General features: G+C 46.7%; 1 protein-coding gene across 4 annotated transcripts in view; it reads left to right on the top strand.

Annotated features, from left to right (window-relative positions):
- Positions 1–22,662, top strand: part of St3gal4 (ST3 beta-galactoside alpha-2,3-sialyltransferase 4) — a 35,357-nt gene that overhangs the window by 5,574 nt on the left and 7,121 nt on the right. For 2 of the 4 annotated variants that reach the window (XM_060371496.1, XM_060371488.1), the window contains exons 2-6: positions 20,662–20,737; positions 21,017–21,104; positions 21,531–21,611; positions 21,781–21,878; positions 22,187–22,247. In XM_060371496.1, the coding sequence (XP_060227479.1) occupies positions 20,722–20,737; positions 21,017–21,104; positions 21,531–21,611; positions 21,781–21,878; positions 22,187–22,247 (344 nt within the window). In that variant the 5' untranslated portion in view covers positions 20,662–20,721. Of the gene's footprint in view, positions 1–10,620; positions 10,748–20,661; positions 20,738–21,016; positions 21,105–21,530; positions 21,612–21,780; positions 21,879–22,186; positions 22,248–22,662 lie in introns of those variants that run through there. The other 2 variants (XM_060371501.1, XM_060371490.1) reach the window with 2 other exon arrangements.

The raw sequence follows: 22,662 nt of genomic DNA, 5'->3' as shown, positions 1-22,662 counted from the left end.
TCTAGCTTTGTCTTTGCACTGTGCAACCCCTCCCTGTGCTAGGATAGGTGGGAGGATCTTCAGACGGAGGCAGGCAGGAGTCCCCCAAGGAGAACAAGCCCCACGTCACCCCTTCTTCGTAACTTTCAGATCCAGACACAGACTACTCAGAACCTCACTTCCTGTTCCTGTGTCAACTTATTATCTGCCCAAGAACAGCGTCTTGAGGGCTGAGCGCACAGTCGGGTGGCCTCTATTGAGTAAGGGCTTTATTCTCATTTCTACATGCTGGAGTTCCAGCTAAACTCTTCTAAAACTGGGACAGAGGGTTTCTTAGCTTAAAAAAAAGTTTGTTTGTTTATTTGTTTTCTAAACTTCTATTCATCTGCACCAAGAGTGTTCTGTTCCTGGTAACATGCCATATGAATTTGTCACCTCTCAGCCTTTACTCCCAGTCTTGCCACATGACATGGTTTGGTCATCTTTGGTAATGATTATTCTGAACTACCTTTGTCCTTCGTGTCACCTTGAGCAAATGTTCCGTGAAGGTTTCCTGAGTCCCTCTGCCTTCTCCACTCTGCAGACATTTCACTCCTGTGCACTTGAGTACAGAGGGTACCTCCGAGTGCCGGCTATACTACTGTGAGGAGCTTTGAAGCCAGGGGATTTGGGTCCCTGGCGACAGGTTGTAGGCTCTCATAGCTTCTCTTCTTTCCTATCCTCAGCAGCCCTTGTTAGCTTTATGTACACCTCCAAGAAATTAACACTCCTTAATGAGATAGCACTTCAGATAACATTAAGTGCCTGGAATGTAATACTCTACAAATGATGGCTGACTTTCTGGCCTTCTGACTTTCTGACTGCCTGCCTTTTGGCCCTGGAAGAAAAGAACATTGAGCTAGACAAGGCCAGAGCTGCTTCTTTGTCCTCTGTCCAGTCAAGTGAGCTCAGGCAGAGCTTGCTTTTGATTGGCTCTAAGTTATATGCCTGTTTATTGAGGTACAGATATTAGTATCTGTCTCACTCAAGAGAGGGCAATGCAAAGTGAACTAAACATTTCTTAAAAAAAAAAGATTTATTTATTATGTATATAATGTTCTGCCTGCGTGTACACCTTAGCACGCCAGAAGAGGGCACCAGATCTCATGATAGATGGTTGTGAGCCACCAGGTGGTTGACTGGGAATTGAACTCAGGACCTTTGGAAGAACAGCCAGTGTTCTTAACCTCTGAGCTATTTCTCCAGCTCAAGATAAGTGTTTCTTTCTCTGAAAGAAGGGAGCTCAAAAGTAGGCATTAGTGTCAACCTGATGGAAGATCAGGACTCCCTCATCATCATCATATCACCAACAGCAGCACCTGGCTGGTAGCCAGTAATTGCTCCATAATATTTTCTTTTGCAAATGACAAAGTGGAAGCACAGACAGGTCTCCTTTCTTGTACAAGGTCACAAGAGCATCTCCCCCAAGGCAGGGAGGGAACGTGCATGTCCTAACCTCAAGTGTGACCCCCTGTTTTCTCACTCCTGAACCCCCCACATACCTTTCTCCTTCATGCTCCCAGTTGTTGAAGCTAATCTCTTCTGTGGCATGGTGGGCCCCCAGGACTTGGTAAACTAAAATGAATGGTCTGAAAATGCCTAGTGTCCTGGGCTACACTGTATTGGCCATGTCTATCGGAAAGGGCAAGGGCTGAGGGGCTTTGAGGAGAGGCTGTGTTGATGGAGTATGGGGACTGTCCTTTCAAGCATTGTGGGTTCTTCTCTCCAGACCCATTGCCTCTTCTCCTTCTGGATCCCCTCTTGGCTCCCTCTTTTATCTCTATCAGCTCTCCAGAGCTCCTAGTCTTGCTCCAGAGGCACCTACTAGAGAGAGCTGGCCAGAGCAGAGAGGTTTCTGCCCAGCCCCCTGCAAGTGAGATCAGCTTTTGCATTTGGGATATGAACTGTGTGTGTGTGTGTATGTGTGTGTGTGTGTGTTTGTAAATGTGTGGGTGAATATGGTCATGGGTTACCTGTGTGCAAGAGAGTTTAGGAGCATGCTCCTGTGTGTGAACAGAAACTGTGATGTGCTTGTGTGGATCTGCACTCCTTCCTTTGAGCCTGGCACTATGTTGTCTCCTCCTGGGCTAGAGTCTGCTTCTTTACTGTCTTTGGGATCTTGGCTTTGCAGTGTGGCTTTGTTCTCTCCTAGAGACCAGCTGGTTCCTTGCTGCGGTCCCACACAGTGGTGACTGATCCTCAGCCACCTATTCAGCTGCCCAGGGGCCCTGGGGCCAGTGTTTGTCCCCTGTCTTCCCAAATGGAGGCGTGTAGGGGATTTCTGCCCAGGGTTTCAACCCTGCCAAGGCAGAGGGAATGGGGAACAGCTGCCTTGGCTGATTCCGGCTCCGGCTCCGTATGGATTTGGTTTGACAAAGCTCCCTCTGTGTGTTCTCAGGCCCCTTATGTAACTAGGGTGGGGGCAGGGGAGGTACAGGATGGGGCGGAGTTGGAGATTAGAAGACACCAGGAAGGGGCTTGGGAGAGAGAGGATCTGGCAAGACCACTAAGAGGAAGAGTGAGGGGGAAGAGCATATTTTTGACACCACAGTCTATTTCCTGCCCCTAGAAGTGGATAGGGGATGAGTTTCAGGTCTAGGACCCTTCCTTTCCATGTTGTCTTCTTCCCCTTCCACCCTTCCCATCAGCCAGTATCAGCTAAGAAAGGGTTTTGGGACCTGTGAGGCCAGGTAGGGTTTGGTAATGGGCCTGAGAAGCTGGTCCTTGACCCCACACTTTAACCAAACAGATGCCATATAGCTGGGCGGCAGTGGCCCATGCCTATAAACCCAGTACTCACAAGGCTGCGGTAGGTGGATCTCTGTGAGTGTGAGGCCAACCAGGAGAGCCAGGACTATACAGAAAAACCCTGTCTGGAAAAACAAAGAAAAAATTAAGATAAAAGTGATTCATCTTCTTCCTTTGCTATTGGGCTTCTGTTCCCTTGTCCTGGACTAGCCCTGCTTCCAGAACCCTGGGCTACTTCCTTCTTCAGGATTAGAAGGTAGCTTCTTCCCTGTACCTTGCCAGACTGGTCCCAGGGTCCCTTTCCACTCTACTTAGCCTACTGGTTAGCGCCACCTGTGGGCCTGTCCCCGGTCCCTGTTCTCCACAACACTGTCTCACTGCAGCTGTCCAAATCCAGAGGGAAGAAAATATTCTCTTTAAGGATCAGCTGGACTGACAGGCCAGCAAGGACCGGTGAGTTGGCCAGAGCTGGAGTAGGGCTGGGAACCAGAGCTTGGGAGCTGATCATTTAATGAACACTGGAAGAGGCCTAGAGAATATGTAATGTCTCTAGCCTGTTCTGCCTTCCAGGGAGCCTCCACCACAAAGGAGAGCCATCCTCCTGGATTCTATTTCTTCTGTTCTTCTCTGTGCCTCAATCTCTCATTTGTTTTTCTGGTCCATTGTTGTTTATTCTCTCTCATTTAAAAATCCTCTTCTGCACCTGGAAAAGTGTTGCAAGGACCATGCACACTGAACTTGTGGGAAAGTATGGTTCCTAAGAGTGTTGGGAGGAGGGCTGGTGGCTAAGATACCAGTTCTCCTGAGCATGGGCTTGGGGTCTAATAGATGGGCATTTGGACATGCAGTTCATTTGGGGTCTCTGTCCAGGTGTAGATGACACCTGGGCCTGCTGCTCCATGGGGAAGGGGGTGTGGGACATAGCCTAGACCTGCTGAACAATTATGGACTCTTAGTTCCCAGGCACTGACCGGCTGGAGACTTATGCTTTTACTGCCTTCTTCCAGGCCTTCTTTCCAGGTGCTGGGATGATCGTGTGAATGCTGGAGCCTCAGGCTGGAGGCCACACTCTGTTTGATGAGGGTCTGTGAGCCCTTGGTGGAGGGAGAGAGGAGGCAAATGGGGAGGACCTAGGGCTTTCTAGGTTTGGTGCTCAGCGAGCGGAGAGGTCAGTCCTTCATATAGATTAGGAACAGCTACTGGGCTGTAATGCTGGGGTGAGTGCAGGCTGTGAGTGTCAGGTCAGAAGAGCTCTCCATTGAATGCAACTTCCACTGAGTGCAGGGCTATGAGCACAGACTTCCCCAGGACCCTCCCTGCCCTGTGGGGACACTCCCAAGGCATCCATCGGTGTGGCTGAAATGCATCTCCAGGACTTCTGCCCTGTATCCTTCTTAGTTTATATTCTTGCAGCTGCCTCTTTGGCAGCCCCGTTCCCACTGCTTCTGAGGATGACAAAAGGTGTTTTTTTTTTTTGTTTTGTTTTGGTTTTTTTTTTTTTTTTTTTGCTTTGCTTTGTTTTGTTTTGTTTTCTTCTTCTTAGAAGCTGTACTTGGAAGGACAGAGGCAGCAGGATCAGGGATTCCCTTTACCCAACTTTCAGAGGTCCCCATAGAACAGATGTAGCCACTCCCTGCTCCTGGAAGCTCCAGGCTCACTGGTGATATCTCCAGGGACCTTCAGCCAAACAAACAAACAGCAGGAGCCAGAGCTGAAATTGATGAAACCAGAGAGCAATACAGCACCAAGGAATGGGGGAAGAGACTGCACTGGTAGACGGGGCCCAGCAGACCTCAGAAGCTGTATGTGGTGGTGGAGTGGGTGGGAAAGGGAATAGGGGGAAGGGGAGAGGAATGAGAGCTGTTTGTGAGCACTTGTGTGTATGTGCTGCTGTGTGTGTTCTTAGGAGTGGCCAGTATGCCCTGAGAGCTATGTACAAGTTATTGCCACAGAAGCCTTAAGTGTAGAGGTTAATGAGGCAAAGCAAGCTTGACTGGGAAAAGGAGCCACTACCCATGTCCCTTGGTTCTGTGATGTGATGGAGCTGTAGGTGCTCAGACAGTAATTTCTACTGTCTCCCCAAGGGGCTAGGTGGGCAAGAGACCCAGGGCCCTGGGTCGTTTCTGAAAGCCTGAACACTAGCCAAACTGTTGACTGAGAGGATCTGTTGCACAGGGACTTCAAAATCTTGTCTTTTTCAGCAGCACCGAGCATACCGTACCAGTCACCATTCCCCTTTCTTCACTGTGTGCTTTTACTTTGAGGAAAGTCGTGTGTGTGTGTGTGTGTGTGTGTCTGTCTGTATCTTACTGCTGTGGCCTGCCCAAAGAGGGACCCTTTCTAACCAGTCCTTTATCTAGAGACAAGCTAATATCGGAAGGAGAGGTCTTAGCTTTTCTTCCCCACTCTTCACGGCCTTTCTAGAAGGGGCTTCACTCACACATCACTGCACCATTCCTCTATAGTCCAGCCTTTGACACTCCCTTGTGCCTTAACCCTGGGTTCTGTGTATGAATCCAGAAAGACTCTCCCTGTGGATACCTAGACACTTCCTTGTTCTTGAATTGCTGGTGTGGATCATTAGTGCAGTTATAGCTGACTGGATGTTGTAGGGAGTGGAGGAAGGAGTACAGTCATACAGAATGACCCTGATCAGGGGAGGGGTTTCTAACAGCAAATGCTGCTCCCAGAGACTCCCAAATATGAGCTGACAACCAGCAGCAGGTATAGAGCTCTGGGTAGACCTTTGTTCACTTTTGTGGGGCTTCTTGGACTGCTTGGAGACTTAGGGAGCACAAATGTTTCCCAGCTTACAAAGCTTTGTTTTAAGGTAAAAGAAAAAAAATTATGATGATGTGTAAAGACTTGAAAGATTTTTTTTTTTAAAGCAACCTTCTAATGTATAAAGCTAACACACACTAAGTAGAAACTGTATTTAAGGTTTTGAATTTTGGTCTTTATCAGGCCAGTGATATGCTGGGTGACTGTCTTGTGATGCTGGCACAGGGCAGGCACTGGAACCCCTTCCAGCCACACAGTCACAGGGTGAACACGGCTGCCCTCCCTGCCGTAGACTGGGCTGTCAGGATCAGATGTTTAGCAAATAGATCATGGATAGTAAATGCACTTTAAAGTCTAAGTAGTTTCAAATCATGAAGCTATCTTAGGACATAGTCCCACCATAGGTCAGAGTGCCTCCATCTGAGCTAGAGAGGGCCATTCACCGCTGAAGGAACATTGCTCTGGAGGAAGCTGCTCAGTGAGCAGTACTGTCTGGAGGGCTGGTGCCTGGGCCACCCAGGCTAAGAGGGTATGTTCAAGGTCAGGTAGAACTAGCCAAGAGCCTGGGCACTGACTGTCAACTGTCACAGGTACCGCACTTGGAGAGAGAGGAAAGAGTGGGGTGACCTCCGCAGTGTTGCCCCATGTCATCCTCACCCTGTGTAGTGCCCGTGACCTGTCTGGATTTGGCTGTACTGTCATGTGTGGGTGTGAATGTGGTCCTGGGGTTGTGATCTCTGGCAGGAGGAAATGGACACTTGCCATCAGTAAATAAAAATAAAAGATCAGGAATGCATGAAGTAGTTTAAAAATTAAGTGAAACTATTCAGGGCTGCGGAATTGCTCCAGGAATCTTTCCGAATTTAATCCTGTGGTATCACTCCTTTATTAATAATCCTGCTGTGACATTTTATGATATCTAGACAACCCCATGCTCATCGGTGGCCCCTTCAGGGTCTTAGATCACCTGGTACCTGTGGCATCCTTGATACCACATTTGGCTGTCACTGACCATCAGACTTCTTTCTCTTCTTTGTATCTGACAAATGCGGGTGTTTGTGTTTTTCTCAGTCCAGAACGTTCTCTTTCCATTCCATATAGATCTTAGGTTAAAATCAGCTTCTCAGAGAGATGGTCTTAACTAGATTGCTGAGGACCTGCCCACTTACTCTTTGCACCACTGCCCTGCTAGGTCAGTGGCTTTACAATGAATCATTATATTACCTTCATTATTTATCTATTTATCATATGTCTGTCTCTACTTAACTATAAACTCTGCATATATATATGCCTATTGTCTTGTTTATAGCTCTTGGTGGTACCTTGTTTATAGCTCTTGGTGGTACCTTAGACATTTCCATGGATACAGGAGCCTGTGATTCAAGCTGGTTTCTGTTTCTATTGTGTGCCCAACCTTCTCCTCCTCCTCCCTCTTCTTGGGAAGTAGAAACCTTGAAGCCCCTGAACAATTCATTTTACTGCCCCCCACCCTATCCCCTCAACATTTTTCTACTTTCTGTTTCTATGCTTTTGACTGCTGAGCACCTTCTGTAAGTAGAATTATATAATGTTTGTCCATAATGAGACTGCGCTATTTTAGTTAGGGAGGCATTGCTCAAGGCTCTCTTTCTGCCATGTGGAACTACTCTGTAGGTGACCTCACTTCAGGGTTCTGGCCAGCAACCCTAGAACCATCAGAGCTGGTCAACAGGTGCAGGAGTCAGTTCCTCCAAAACCACTGATGAATGTGAAAGCATGAGGAAGTGATACACAGAAGATAAACACAGTTAGCTAGCTTGGCTCTGTGAGCTGCTCCAGGGGAGTTCTGGCAAGCCCTCGACCTGTAGTACTCCCAGGTCTTTGCAGAAGGCATTGCTGTTATGTGTGGTGTTGCTCACTTATACAAAGCTCCTGTGTACATTAAAAATAACCTCTCCATCTGGACGTAGCCTTGCACTAGAGCATATGGTTTGCCAAGCAGAGAGAAGGCTGGATGGTCCATTCTGGATAGTGTGTGTGTGCCCAATGTGTATTTGTGCTAGTGTCTGTCCTTGGAGTAGGACACATAGAAGAATAAGAAGAGCAGGTCGGTGAGCAATGCAGGCAGGAGCTGCACATGTGTCCTTTGGATTAATATTAGCTGCTTCTACGTTAGCAATAATCCTAATAGTCACTGTTCTTTGCCACATTGAGTCACTCTACCAGTTAGAGCTGTTTTCCTCCTCAGTCACGCAGCAGAAAACCTGTGACCTGGAGTCTCAAAACTGATGGGTAATTCAGAATTCAGGTCCAGGTATGTGGCCTAGTATGTCCAGGTATGTCCAACACTGTGCTCTTAGTTTTAGTGTTTTATTTCTCTCATCTTCCCACTGAGTTTTTTTTTAAATTAAATTAAAAGTTTATTGTTCTCACCAGTTTAAAAAACTTAAATAGCCAAAGGGTATATAAGAGCCAAGTGTGGTGGTGCGCATCTGTGATTGCAGCACTTGGGAGATGGAGGCAGAAGGAATGGGAGGAGTTCAAAGCTATCCTCAGTTACATAGTGAGTTAGGGGCTAGCCTGTGCTGTATGAGACCTATCTCAAACACAGACAGACAGATGGATGGACAGACAGATGGAGACACACACACCACATACAAGTTCTAAATGGATATAGTGGCTCACACCTATGGTCCTAGCACTTCAGAGGCTGGGGCAGGAGGATTGTGAGTTTGGGGCCACCCTAGACAGCACAATTAGATCCTGCCTCCACTTAAATAAAATTTTTAAAAATTAAAAAAAAAACCCAAATGAAAAATGTCTCTTTCATTCCAAACCCTGTCTCAAAAAACAAACAAACAAACAATAATAACAACAAAATGAAAAAGAAAACGGTGAAGGATTAAGTGGTCTGGCACTTCCTAGCATGGAGAAAGACCTAGGTTGGAGCCACAATACTACCAAAAAAAAAAAGATATCTATATCTATATCTATATCTATCTATCTATATATATATATATATATGGGTGAGGAAAAAGCAGGAGAATTGGGAGTACAAGTCTTGTCAGCTACATGAGCTCCTATCCTTCCCACTGGAGGAAAAGGGGTGAGGGAGAGAGGGTGGGAGTCAAGCTGCTCGTTAGGTATGATTCCCGGCACAGAAAAGAAGGAAGGAAGGAAGGCAAGAATTGAAGGAAAAGGGGAGGCAGTAGGACTATAAAAGTGAAAACTTTCACCTACAATCAGTTCCATTCTTCTCCTATATCCAGAGTTTAATTTTCACGTAAAGAACCCGTTTTACTCCTTTATCACACACACAAAATCTACAACGCATAATACAAGCAGTATTGTTCTCCAGTCCATACTTCATCGGTTTGCAACACATAAAAGTTTGATTTGTGTTTTTAGGTTTATCCAAACCGATACACATGGGTTAATTAGCTAACCAGTTTAAGTGGTGCTCAGTTGTTTGAAGAGACCACAGTTTGCTTAGCCAGATCCCTGCCTGGTGCTTGTTTCTCTGTTCTGCTGTTACAGTGCTCTTGAACGGGGCGTCTGTATGAAAGGGAGATTTGCTGTGGGTTATACCCAGAAATGGAATTGCTAGGTTTTTAGGTGTGCGTGGCTTCAGCCTCACTCTTACTGCTAAGCCTTTGCATTGTTTCACACCTTCACTTCCAGCCAACTGTAAAAAAGGTACTGGGATTTATTCTGCATTCTGGGTCATCAGCCACCAGCAAGTTTGCAGGTGTAACAGGTGTTTGGACCTAATCTGTGAATTTGTCCGTGTTCCCCTGATTCCCCCTACTCTTCTTTTTAAAAATACATGTTCTGACTTTGTAGCCCAGGCTGGCCTTGAGCTCTTGTTTTTGCCTCAGCCAACTGCTAGCATTATAGGGTAGGATTACAAGCATGTACCATCAAACCTGACTCCATGATTTATTATGGGAAAATACATAATCATAAAATTATATTTTCCATCTTAATCACTTAAAAATTTTAAAGTGTGTGCGTGTGTGTGTGTGTGTGTGTGTGTGTGTGTGTGTTCATGTGGGACCCAGAGAGCAGCTTTGAGTGTCATCTTCAGGAAAACTGTTTACCTTTTTGAGATAGTAGCTGTCATTGGTCTGGAGGATCACCAGTCAGGCTTGTCTGGGTTATACTACCATATTCACAAGTTAAATTTATAATTTATCCACATTGACCCGTGGATTTTTACATAGATTTGGGGGATTGAAATCAGGTTCTTATGTTTCAGGGCAAATACTTTATGGATTGAGCCACTCCCCTAACTCCTTTCTTAACTAACTGTAAGTTCAAGGGCATTAAGTATTATTCATAGTATGTAGCCATCTCTACCATCAAACTAAAGGACTTGTCATTTTGTGAATAGAAACCTTGGGCCCCCCTCCCCGACAACTCATTTTGCTGCTCCCCACCCTATCCCCTCAAACCACTTTTTCACTTTCTCTTTCTATGCTTTTGGCTACTGAGTACCTCCTGTAAGTAGAATCATATAGTGTCTGTCTATAATGTGACTGCATCATTTCATTTAGCATATTGTACTCAATGTTCATCTCTTGTGTAGAAATTATCAGAATTTTTTTGTGTGTGTGGCTGAACAATACTGCATAAAGCATGGGTACCAAATGTTGCTGATGGCTTCATAAACACTTGGATTGCCTCTATGTTTTGGACCTTGTGACTGACCAATGCTGTTGTAAAAGTGGGTGTATAACAGATCTCTTGGAGGTCATGGTTTCACTTCCATTGGGTACATACCCAGAAGTAGAATTGTTGAATCCAATCGTGCCCTTTGTTTTCCTTCTGTTTGGTGTTTCTTTCCAATTTGTGGGATTGCTGACACTTGTAGATCCCATGCATTATGTGTGATTCATTTGAAGCCTGAGTCTTGAGCACTGTGCGCTGTTGTGAGGCAGGCCGTGGCCGTGGAAAGGTCTCTTCTGGAGAGAGACGGCCGCCCCAGCAAGCAGCTTTGCTCAGGAGCCCGGGTGCTTCCTGGAGACAGTGAACAACTTCCTCAGACTGACTTCTTCCTGCTGCCTCCACCATGCTCCACTTCACGAATGTGCTCCTGAACCTGGGCCAATTGGTGGATCTGTGCTCAGGGCTGGGTGGAGTCTGGGCAGTGGCGCTCCTGTTGTCTCCCCACACAGTTACAGTCTTGTGCTAGGAACAGAACCAGCCACTGAGGAGACAGGTGAGCACAGTTGTGGGAATGGGTAGGAGCTGCGGCTGACCCCCTTCCCTTCGCTGGAGAGAGACAGACCTGGAGTGGAGAGAGACAGCTGTGTGCCATACCAGTGCCTGCTCTGTACTGGTTCAGCATCGGACTATGGCTTTTAATAACAGGATATATCGGAAGTTCGTGACACCTTAGTCTTGGCACTTTCATTTTGTTGTTTTTGGGTCTTTATGTAGGCAGTTTGTTTTGTTTTGCTTTGCTTTTGTGACAAAGTATGTAGTCCTTGCTGTCCTGAAACTTTCTATGTAGACCAGCTGGCCTTGAACTCTTAGAGATCTGCGTGCTTCTGCCCCCAAGTCCTAGGATTAAAGGTAGACTAGACAGGAGCTTACCGTGTATCCCTGGATTGCCACTGCCTCCTGAATGCTGGAATTATAGGTATGCACCTGAACCTGGTACCCCCTTTTCCAGAGGAGAAATCTGAGGCTGAGTTCCAAGTTGGTGGCCGAAGAGGTTAAGTTGGACTTAAGATTTTTCAGACTATCATAGCCCTTTTCTCTTCAGCCAGTGCTTTGAGCCCCTTGCCCCCACCCCCACCCCCGAAGCTGGGTCCCAATGTTTTATGCCAAACTGATTGTCTTGAGGAACATGTAAAACATGTAAGGAGGAAAGAGATATAGGGTGTCAGGGGGCCCCTATCTTTCCTAGGGCTACCCAGAGCCTGCTGTCTTCAGCTTCTGGTATATTTCCACACTCTGGAACTGGTAGTGGTTAAGTCAAGGAAATCAATGGCCATCTCTGCAGAAACCACATGTGCCTTGTGATAGAGGTGCCCTTCTGAAAGTAGCCACAGGCATGTGGCAGATAGTTGGTAACCTTGCTGAACCAGAGTTCCCAATGTGAGACAAGCCTTAGCACCTTGGGTGTCCACAAAAGAGAGCTTGAATTTTCTAAGTTGATGAAACTTTCTGCTCATGGTTGTTTTGTTTATTTGCTTGAGTGAACAAATGATAATAATTTAGACATTCGCTCATTTAAAAATGTGCCAGTTACTTACCGTGTACCTGGTACTCAGTGTGGCGTTGAGGAGACTGGTCTAGAATGGTATAACTGCCACAATGGAACTGAAGCAAACTACTGTGACAGGGACAGATGTGGAAGTGAGAAGGCTCCTGGCAGCTGGCTAGCTAGGAGGGTGCTGTGGCCAGGAAGGGAGGGGAGTTTGCCCTTAACACTGATTCCTAATCCCATTTATATAACACTGTTGAGCCCTGTCCTAATACAGACCCAAAAGTGACGCTGTTGGCATTGACTCCTGCCTCTGCCTCTACCTAGCCCCCATTCTTCTGTGTGGATTGAGGGTGGCGAGCATGAAGTTCTTCTCGATGAGGAAGGAAAATATGTTTAGTAGTGATAAGATACAGTGAGGATAATTAGTGTAATTACTACAGTTAGGTGATAGTTTACTTTTTAAAAATTAGTATGTCGGCGAAGTTAGCAGATGTTTCTACTTAGAACCCTTGTCAGTGTTGACTGGCCACATAAGTACTTTAAAATTTTTTCCATTTATTCATTTTCGTGTGTGTGTGTGTGTGTGTGTGTGTGTGTGTGTGTTCATGGAAGACAGAGGACAGCTTATTTCAAGCGTTGATTCTTTTCTTCTATGGGTATATGGGTCCTTGGGGATCATTATTCCCAGTTCAGGTCATCATTATTGGTGACAAACACCTTTACCCAGTGAGCCATCTTGTGAGCCAACACAAGTAGTTTAAGCCACCTGGGCTTGTTGGTATTGTGTGGCTACACCAGGGCTAGTATAATCCACTGTTTTCAGATCAGGTATCTGGGGGTCAGAGGAGAGAGGGCCTGGCTGTGCTGGTAGCGAGCCATCCCAGATTCCAGTGTCTTTAGCCTCCTGGGTGGGCAGCATTAGGAGAGAACTACCCTCAGGAGGCCCTGGCTTTGGAGGAACCTGGGACAGGTCACCATTGACAACCAATTTTCCTTTATTTATCCTGGCCTGATGTGGCCTCCTGACTGACCACTTGGTCACAAGGGCTTCAGCTCTCTAGCCCTGAGAATTCTTGGAATTTGGTGTCTGCCCCTCTAGGCAAACACCAGAAGTATAATTTTCCAGCAGCTCGCTGTGATGTCTTGTGACTGGCAAGACATCAAATGGATGTCTTGACATTGTATCAATCATTAAGACATTGTATCATCGGTTTCTACATGGAAGTCTTCCAGGCTAGGGTGTTAGGGGGAGTATGGAGCGGAAAGGATGGCGCCAGAGAGAATCTTGTGATTACATTGGGAAGGTTGTGTGCCTCATTTTCATTTATGCTTGGGTGGCTTGGAGGACGCCACCATCTTCCACAGGTGACCTTGAAGCATTTGGTCAGTTTCGCTGTCCTCTGCAGTCTCTAAATCAGCCTGGAAGAATAGTCTCACCACAGGCTTCCTGTGATGGCTCTACACAAGGTTGGGGACTTATATCCAGCTAGGACATTGCTGGGGGCTGTGCCAGATGTGCCAGGGGGAACCCAACCTTTTACCACTATTTCTTCCATTCTTATATCACCAACATTATGACAATGATTCTTGATGAATAGATCCATTTGTTAATCCAACAAATCTGTTTTAAGAGCTGTGTGCCAGGCACACAGTTCTTATTATTGGTGGTAGCAATAAGCAGAACAAGAACAACAAAAGGGGCTGGAGAGATGGCTCAGTGGTTAAGAGCACTGGCTGCTCTTCCAGAGGTCCTGAGTTCAATTCCCAGCAACCACATGGTGGCTCAAAACCATCTGTAGTGAGATCTGGTGCCCTTTTCTGGTGTGTAGGCCTACATGCAGGAAGAGTACTGTATAAATAATAAATAAACAAACCTTTAGAAAAAAGAACAACAAAGGTCGTTGCAGGCAGGGGAGCATTAGCTGGATGGGGGATGCTGCTGGCTAGTGTGGAAAAGGTAAGTGAAGAGCTAGATGCAAAGATATCCAACCCTGTGTCTAAGACAGAAGCCTCTCTGCCTAGCATATAGCCAAGGCCAAAAGAAGGTGTATGCCTAGCTTCCCTCACCAAGGCGTAGAGGCAAGACACACGAGAGATGAGTTAGGTGATGAAGAAGAAAGGAGCTGGTCATGTGGGTCCCTGAAGGTCAGCAAAGACAGGTCATGTGGGTCTTTGTTGGCGTGGAGAGGTAAGCAATCAGCTGGGGATCACAGTCAACAGAACCAGGGTGTTGACCCTCTACTGAGATGAGGAGCTTATGAGGTTGCATTAATCACATTGTATTCAGCCCCGCTTGAGGTCCCCATTGAGGCTCACCTTGACATGGCAGGAAATGTGTGGAAACAGGTTCGGTAGAGTTCTACACTGAGGTTCAGAAGAGAGGCCACATCTGTACAGAGCTCTGGAGACATGGCTTATCAATATGGAGTTATCTGTCTGCATGCTTGCAAGTCTGGTGTCTGTATGTAGTGAAAACATGCTAGAGAACTTTCAGAGGGCACCAGGGTCTTGGGTACTAACAATCATGTCTCCTGGGGAGGGTGGCCTAAGAAGGGGTTAAGAAAGTTCTTTATTACTGTTGGGAACACTTAAAGGACTTTGTGCCAGAGTCCCCACTAATCTAGTTGTACGAAAGGGCAGCAAGTGGACAATACTTGGTATCAAGTGAGACACTCCTTTGTGGGTTAGTTTTATTACGGGGAGTCTACAGTCTCTGTTAGAAGACTGGGGCCCTAGAGAGGTGACATTTCCACAGTCACTTGTTCAACAGATGTCCTACTTGGGTGTGTTATGGTCTTATTGACCCTGTTTTATCATAGTTCCCTGTCTCTACAATGGAAGCAATTACAATGCTTTATCTAGAGAGTTTAGGTAATACTTGAGTATCTTCCTAGGACTCTGCTAGGTTCTGACTCCACAGTTCTGCTGGGCCTTGCCTCCCTGAAAGTTCTCTATGCTGGCTCCGCCTATATCCTGGTCCTAGGCTGCTATGAGATCCTCTTGAAATACAGGCAGAGGAAGTCATGCCCCACTGCTCTCACCTGTTGCATCTATAGAGCTGGCACTGTGTAAACACTGCCACAGCTTTTCTCTTGCTGATTTTGGAGGGATGGGTCAAGCTGTTCTGGAGAGTAATGGCTGAGGCAGCCAGAGGCTGCCCAAGAATGTGGGGAGTGAAGGCTTATCTTAGCCCTTGGCAGCAAGCCCCAAGGTCTGGCTACTCTTTTGATTATTTTCTTCTCATTCTGGGTGTGAAATGTGAGGGACCTCAGTAGAAGTCTTCAAGGGGCCTTTGGGGTCATTCTCCCATTGTCCTGGTAAATAGTCTCAGACCTCACTCTATACTAATCTTATCAAATGATTACTTGGCCATGCCTACATTTTTCTCTCATGAAAATGCTTTTAATTCTCTACAGAGTCAAGACTGAGAATCCTTCAAATCCCTAAATTTTGTTTTATTTTAATTGTAGATTCTACTTTAAAATCATGTTTTTTCTACTCAGTCTATTGTAGACAGTTAAGTTACACAGCGTCCCAAGTGCTTTATGACTGAGCTGTTTCTTCCACCAAATATCCTTTTCAATCCTACTGTCTTCCATGAGGTTTTAGAGCACAGGCAATTCAGCCAAGTTGTTAGCCACTTTATTACTAGGATGATCTTACTCTAGTTTCTAACACCACTTGTTATAATCTATAAGAAAGTCTAGACATTCCCTATAGTTCTAATCTGAGCCCTTTCCTGAACCTTTATTCCTTTTCCTAGCCTGCACGTGCAGCTTCTTCTAGCCTCTCCGCTCTAGCCAGTTCCAAATGTTGTCAGGTATTTGTTACAGCAATAGCTCCACTTACCGAAACTAGGTCATTCTTGCTGCTCTGTGCTGCTCTAACCAAATTCTCTAACTTGGATAATGCATAATGAATGGAAGTTCATTTGGATTGTGGTTGTGGAGGGTGTGAAATCCAAGATGGGACCTTCTGGCTGTTTGATCTTCAATTGATGGCAGAAGGAGGGCTAGAGAGCATGAGTGTGAGATGTCAAATTTATCTTTTTGTAATGGCTCCATTCCATCTTATGGGATCAATTCCTGTGATAAAAGCACGAATTCACTCATGGGGCAGAACTCTCTGCCCAAAGTACTGAGAATTGAATGCTGGGCGAGTTTTCTACTATGTTGCCCTACACATTTCTTAAAGGTCCCATCTCCTAATACCACCACATTCAGGATCAAGTTTGCTATGCATGAACATTAGGACTCACATTTAAACTATAGGAGACATCCTAATGCAGAAAAACCTGGGCAGAGTGGTGTGTGTGTGTGTGTGTGTGTGTGTGTGTGTGTGTGTGTGTGTTTGTGTTTCTATGTGTCTATGTAAGTGTATGCTGTGGAAAGGAACTGTGCTCTGTGTGCTTGGGAGACAGGTACGCAATGTATCTTAGTTTCTTTTCTAGGTGACATGACAAAATATTGACACAAGCAATTAAAGGAAGGATGGAAGGTGGAAAGGAAGAAAGGGTTTGTTTGGGCTCACAGTTTGAGGGTGCGTGCCATCATGGTGGGTAAGGCGAGGTAGCCAAGGTGAGAAGTGGATGGTCACACTGCATTCAGACTAGAGGAGCAAAGAGCCATCAGTGCTGGTGCCCCATCACTTGGGCACAGTCTTGACTCCAGCCAGCCGCTAGAACTGTGATGCCTTTGGAACGGATCCTCCTACCCCAACTAAACCTCATCTGACAGATCACTCAGATATGCCCTAGGTGATTCTAGATCCTGACAGGTTGACAGTGGCAATCATCATGGGTGCATCTGACGTATCTGTAGGGTATGAGGCCTGAATTTGTAGGTTCCTGGCTATGCAATGCCAATCAACATTAGCGGCCACAAGAATGGCTGTTGAGATGGAGTGTTCTAATCCAGAGCAAGGCTTTTCTCAGGAAGAGGTGGAGTAGGGAGTAAGGAAGTCAGATGTTGAGGCTTGGTGTGTGGAGGAAAATCTGAGGCAAGGATAGCCTGAGGAGGGGATGAGGCAGACATAGACATTTATGTAAAGTGGACCTATTTATGAGTCACAGATAGAACTGGAAAGAAGTAGGAAGAACAGAGAGGAGGGGACATTGGCTCTACCAGATTCTGGAATAGACAGGGATTCCTCATCTAGGTGGTAGAGTTTGAGAAAAAAAATGGTGGGTGATTCTGAAGGTGTTAGAAGGGCAGGCAGCTTTGTTTGTTTTTTATTTTTTTTGTTTTTTCTTATCAAACTGAGAGCCAGTGGGGTAAGGTTCCATAGTAGAACACTTGCCTAGCATGCAAAAGGCTTGGGTTCAATCCAGACAAACAAAAATCCCGAGGTACAGAAACTCAAGGACTAAAAAGAGCATAGAAATAGTAAGAGTTTTAAGGGGCTTCTGCCTGTCCCCTGCTCAGCCCTGGTGGGGTATTGATGAAATTGAACTCATTTTGGATAGCAGGCACTGGCTAGTTACCAGTTCCTACAGGTTCCCATGTCCCTTGCTCTGCTACTGTGAGAGTCCCCTGGGTGAGCTCATCAGCTCACTATAAGCCAGGGACACCTTAGTTCATGGCAGAATACCATGGGCTCAGATGGCTTTCCTGCTGTGGGTAGCTTTGCCCAGTAGGTTGGGTGAGTGGCTCTGCTTGACACTTGGTTTGGAGGAGAGGCTGCTGAGCCTTGAACCTGGATAGCTCCCCTCAACAAATTGTCCTGTAGCAGCCAGTCTAAGAAGCTCTGTGTCCCTGAGATACCCAGGGACACAAAGCAATCTTCTGGGCTAGACCCATCGAGGAAAGGAAGTAGCATGTTTAGGTTTGTGGTTGAGCACCTTGGAGCAAACCCTAAGACTAGACAGCCTGCTTTAGAACTGTCCTGGTTCGGATTTGGAACAAAGATGTGCCAGTGGAGACCTGCATTGGGAAAGAAGCCAAAGAAGGAGTAGCTGTTTGTTGCTTGGGTCTGCTCCAGGCTAGTTAGCAATGACTGCCAAAGCCTCTTCCCTAAAGGTCAAGGCTGAGTGTGATCTGTAGTCGTCTGTCGTTTACTCTGGAACCTATCTCTGTAGATTGCCTTTTGGCTGCATGCTAGAGTCATAGAGGGGGTGGGTTTTGTTGTTTGTTAGTTTTCCATTTTACTACTGATGCCTCTAATGTAATAAAAACCATGGAGAGCCGGACCTAGACATTTGGGTATGTCTGTGCATCCCCTGCCCCAGGTCACTGCATTGGAAAGGCCCCCTTAGGAAAGATCTGGAGGAAGGTGGGTGGGAAAGGAGGCAGTGAATGAACAATTCTGGCATAGAGTTTTGTAACTCCAAGTGTGGTCCCATCAGGGCCCAAAGGAGCTGGTAAGATTATAGGTTCTCAGGCAAGCCTCACGCATACCTGCTGGAATCAAATGTCTTCCTCAAAGGTTAAGTAAGTAGCTTTGGAGACTATCTATCTAATCTGGTGATTTTCCACTATGACTTCACGTTAGAATCACCTGTCACATGTGCACAAATTCCAGGGATTCCAGGGCCGGGCTACAGAAATGAACCAGAATTTACATGTATTTATTTTGTAAAATGTGTGTGTGTGTGTGTCTGTCTGACAACTTGTATTTGGAGGTTGGAAATAACTGGAGGGAGTTGGTTCTTTCCTTTTGCCATGTGCATTGAACACAAGTCCTCAGGCTTGACCTGAGATGTGTGTGTGTGTGTGTGTGTGTGTGTGTGTGTGTGTATGTGTATGTGAGGGGGTTAACTTGTATTTGGAGGTTGGAAATAACTGGAGAAAGTTGGTTCTTTCCTTTTGCCATGTGCATTGAACACAGGTCATCAGGCTTGGCCATCAAGCACTTTTGCCTGTGGAAACATTTTGTTGCTTCTACAAGCCATTCCCCCCATTCAGCTATCATTGAGAACATCTGGATCATTTGAGCATGATCCTATATTCTGGATCATGTTCAAATCTAGATTCTGATTTTGTAGATATGCAGGAGGCCTAAGATTCTGCTTTGCTAGTAAGGGTACCCACGCTGCTCAGCTGACAAATGTGTTTTGAGCAGCAGGGAGCTAGCTATTGATTTACTTCCTATGTTGACAGCTGAAGAAAATGAGAGCCAGAGAAGGGCATATGATGTTTCTTGGTCACCTAACATGCCATTCACTTAATGCTCTAAGTTTTTAACTTTTGGTGGGGAGCAGAGTTGAGGTTTGTTAAAGACATTTTAAGATGATTTTAAGCATGAAGGCTAAGAGAGAAGGGCCTAGAAGGAAAGATATGCCCCAGAGCATTGATGTGAGCTTCTCAAAGGAGACTCATCCATTTAATGCTTTTAATTAATTAAGTAACTAATTAATTTTTGAGACAGGGTCTCACTATGTCGCCCGTGAGAGACAGCCATGCAGGAGAAGAGGCCATGTGATGAGGAATGATTCGGCAGCTGCTGTGGGTAGCGAGGGAAGAAATGCTCACTTTTAGGAGAGCCGTCAAGGATTATTAAGGGAGACTTTAGCTGGAAATTTAGATTGTAAATCTCCCTTTCGGCTGAGTGAGTGTGGTGGCACCTGCCTGTAATCTCGGTAGCTTGAGCTACATAGTGGGGTGTAGGCCAGCCTGGGCTATAGACTCTCTCTCTCTCTCTCTCTCTCTCTCTCTCTCTCTCTCTCATACACATACACACTCTTAAGGAAGGAAAGAAGGGGAGAGAAGGAACAAAATAAAACGAAACCTAGTCTCCCTTTTTCTCTTTTTTAATGGGGAGACCGTCCTCAGTCCCCTCCAGGGTTTTTCAGGTAGCTGCTCAGTAAGCCTATGAAGCATGAAAAAGTGTCTGGGTCTTTCCCTACATGGGATTGTTTTTTGTTGTTGTTTTGGGTTTTCTTTTTAATTTGTTTGGTTTTGCTTTTGCTCATGGTTCTGAACTCATAGTGGCACCTGGGAAATGCCCCCACTTGGGGGTCACAGCCAAGAGTCCATAATAGGGTTGCATTCAGAATCATAGTATGATTGTGATAGACAACACTTCCTCTAGGTGTTCATCCTGCTTCCAAGAAAAAAAATCTAAGATGTTTTACTTGCCTTCAGGAGAGTACAAACGAGTGCTTGTATGGGCTGTCCTGAGTCACCCTGCTCTGTATGGGAAACCTGCCCAACCTGATGAAGGCCCTTGTCTGTGGCTGTGTGTGTTCAGTGCGTGGCTCTGTGGTTTTTCTGTTCCTGACAGAAACAGGATGGAAGAAACATAGGCTGGACGAAGCTGGCACTTGGCATCTATACATCTTCCTGTGGCTGTTAAGCCACAGAGATTTCTTAGTAGCTTCTAGAGGAGTTGGCCCATAGGGCAACATTGCTTTCTGACCTCCCTGGCCTCTGTCCACGGCATGAGAAATATCCCTTGAGTCCTGTCAAGCCATACCCTCAGGCTGCCAGAGCCTGTCCCAACCGAACCAGCCTTCCCTCCTGATCTTACCATGCATCTTAGGAGGCGAGACCTGGGTACTGTCAGTGATTAGAAGGGCTGAAAAGGGGGCTTCTTGAGGACCTTCATAGTATGTATCAGGTTCTGGCATGATTAAGTTTTTTTGTGTCAGAAATGGTGGATGCACCCACTTGTCTGCCAAACTGATCCTTCTTTCTGAGTGCTGGAGAATGGCATTAGAGACTGGTGTCAGCAAGTCTGGCATGGGAAATGAAAGAGGGCTGGGACCCTCAGTTCCTCTTCCTGTAGCAGGGCTCCATGCAGATCCCTCACACTGCCTTATGAGAGCTCAGGGGGAAGATCACCTGGGGTTGGCTGCCCCAAGGAGTGTCTTTATGCTTCCTAGAGGAGGACAGGGGCAGGCTAGGGGCAAGATCCGCTCTGGTGTCTAGGTAGGAGCACAGGCAGAGCCGAGACTGACACCTGGGACTCCTGCCTCCTAGGTGGCCCGAGGCAGCCAGGATGACGCTTCTCCCCAGGAACCCTGCTATCTGCTGAGAAACATGACCAGCAAATCCCGTGAGTGTTGTCCAGGGACTCCCCCATGGTGGAGGGCTCAGCAGCCATCCTCAGCAGCCTGAGAGGTGGAAGAGGGTCACATTGGGAGCCAGGGACACTCCCTTCATCCTGACAGCAGAAATACTTGGGTCCCAGCCCCTGGCTAGGGACAGGAGAGTGTCAGGGGACTGGGTCTGCTGTGCTGGGGCTGGAAGGGCCAAGGATCAGCAAAGGAGAAGGCAGTCTGAGGCTGTACCTGCCTATCTTTGCCTCCAGCTCTTCTGTGCTTGTACCTTGCAGGCTGGAAGTTCCTGGCCATGCTGGCTCTAGTCCTTGTTGTCATCATGGTGTGGTATTCCATCTCCCGAGAAGATAGGTACTTTGAACTGTGAGTAATTTTCTGTGTCCTTCATTGTTTCCCCCCCCCCCCCCCGAGATGGACTGAAAGGCAGGGTGCCTAGCCAGGCAGGAAGATTTTGAGACCCTTGGCCTGAGGAGAGCCTCTTCAGCAGCTAGCTCAGAGTCCTTTCATGAGGGTGGGATGGGTTGGGGGCAGTTTGTGGGGGTGGGAATCCAGATGGCTTCTGTGATCTCCCACAGGGGAAATATTAGGGCAGAAAGATATGGACCCTCAATGATTTGGGCTCAGAGTGGAACTTGGGTTGGGAAGATACCGTGTTTCAGTCCTTCCCAGAACTGTGGCTCCTCTATGCCATTGCCAGGGAAGTGGGCCCTGCCTGGAATGCTGGCCTCAGAGCCTCAGTCCCACTGGGCCTTCTGACTCTTTTCTCTCTCTCTTTCTCTCTCTCTCCAGCTTTTATTTTCCCATCTCAGAGAAGAAAGAACCATGCTTCCAGGGTGAGGCAGAGAGGCAGGCCTCTAAGATTTTTGGCAAGTAAGCACCTGAGGATGGTACAGGGCACGGGGAGCTCAGGATTGAGGTTTTCTGCCTCCATGCGAACGGGCTGGAGGGTAGACAAAGCTGGAAGAAGGATATAATATATAATATAGTCAGAGGCCTTGTTTTGTCAGATCAGTCTCTTTCTCATCCCTCTCCTGTATAGCCATTCTCGAGAACAGCCCATCTTCCTGCAGCTTAAGGATTATTTCTGGGTAAAGACACCATCTGCCTATGAGTTGCCTTTTGGGACCAAAGGAAGTGGTAAGTTATTGCTCAGTTCATTGGGCTAGCAGCTCATTGCTTAGGAGCTACTGTATGGGATTAAAGGATGTGGTTAATTTATGCTTAATGCGTTGCTCTACCCAAGCAAGCGGAAAGTTTGTGCCCTGTTTGTGTGTGCCATGTTGTTGGATGTTGCTATCCACTGGCTTCATGCCCGAGTTCTTTTGTGCAGGCCCAGGGACCTGTGTCAAGGAGGGAAAATCTGAGGAGTGGTATGGGAGCATCCTTTAGAATTCTGATGACTGTAGTCATCATTCATTCTGTTCCTTCTACTCCTTCTCTTCTAGAAGACCTTCTTCTCCGGGTGTTGGCCATCACTAGCTATTCTATACCAGAGAGCATACAGAGGTAAAGGAGGTATTTTTCTCATTGCAGTCCAGGCACCTTCCCCTGCACTAGTGTGGAGTCATCTTGGTCTAGTGCCATGTCAGCCAGCCTTTGGTTATTGGTTCACTATGGCCTGTTTGACCCTCACTAACCTGCCCGTCTCCAGGAGCTATTGGTGCTTTAAAACCACAGCAACCTAACGTGAGCATCTAGATGTAGGCAGAAGCTGCTGAAAATATTGCCATGGCAACAGACAGACCTGGGCAACAGGCAAAGGAGCTGTGTCCTAGGGTTTCTCTTTCCCTCCCTTCCCCTTTTCTTTCTATTCTTTCATTTTTTTCCCCTTTTGAGACACGGTTTCTTTATATAGCCCAGGCTGGATTTGAACTCCAGACTTTCCTTCTGGCACTGGACAGGTGTGTGCCACCTTGTACAG

This window comes from Meriones unguiculatus, chromosome 1 (genome assembly GCF_030254825.1).
Source record: "Meriones unguiculatus strain TT.TT164.6M chromosome 1, Bangor_MerUng_6.1, whole genome shotgun sequence".
Classification (NCBI taxonomy): domain Eukaryota; kingdom Metazoa; phylum Chordata; class Mammalia; order Rodentia; family Muridae; genus Meriones; species Meriones unguiculatus.
The sequence above is the reverse complement of the archived record's forward strand: the minus strand, read 5'-3'. Positions and strand labels throughout refer to the sequence as shown.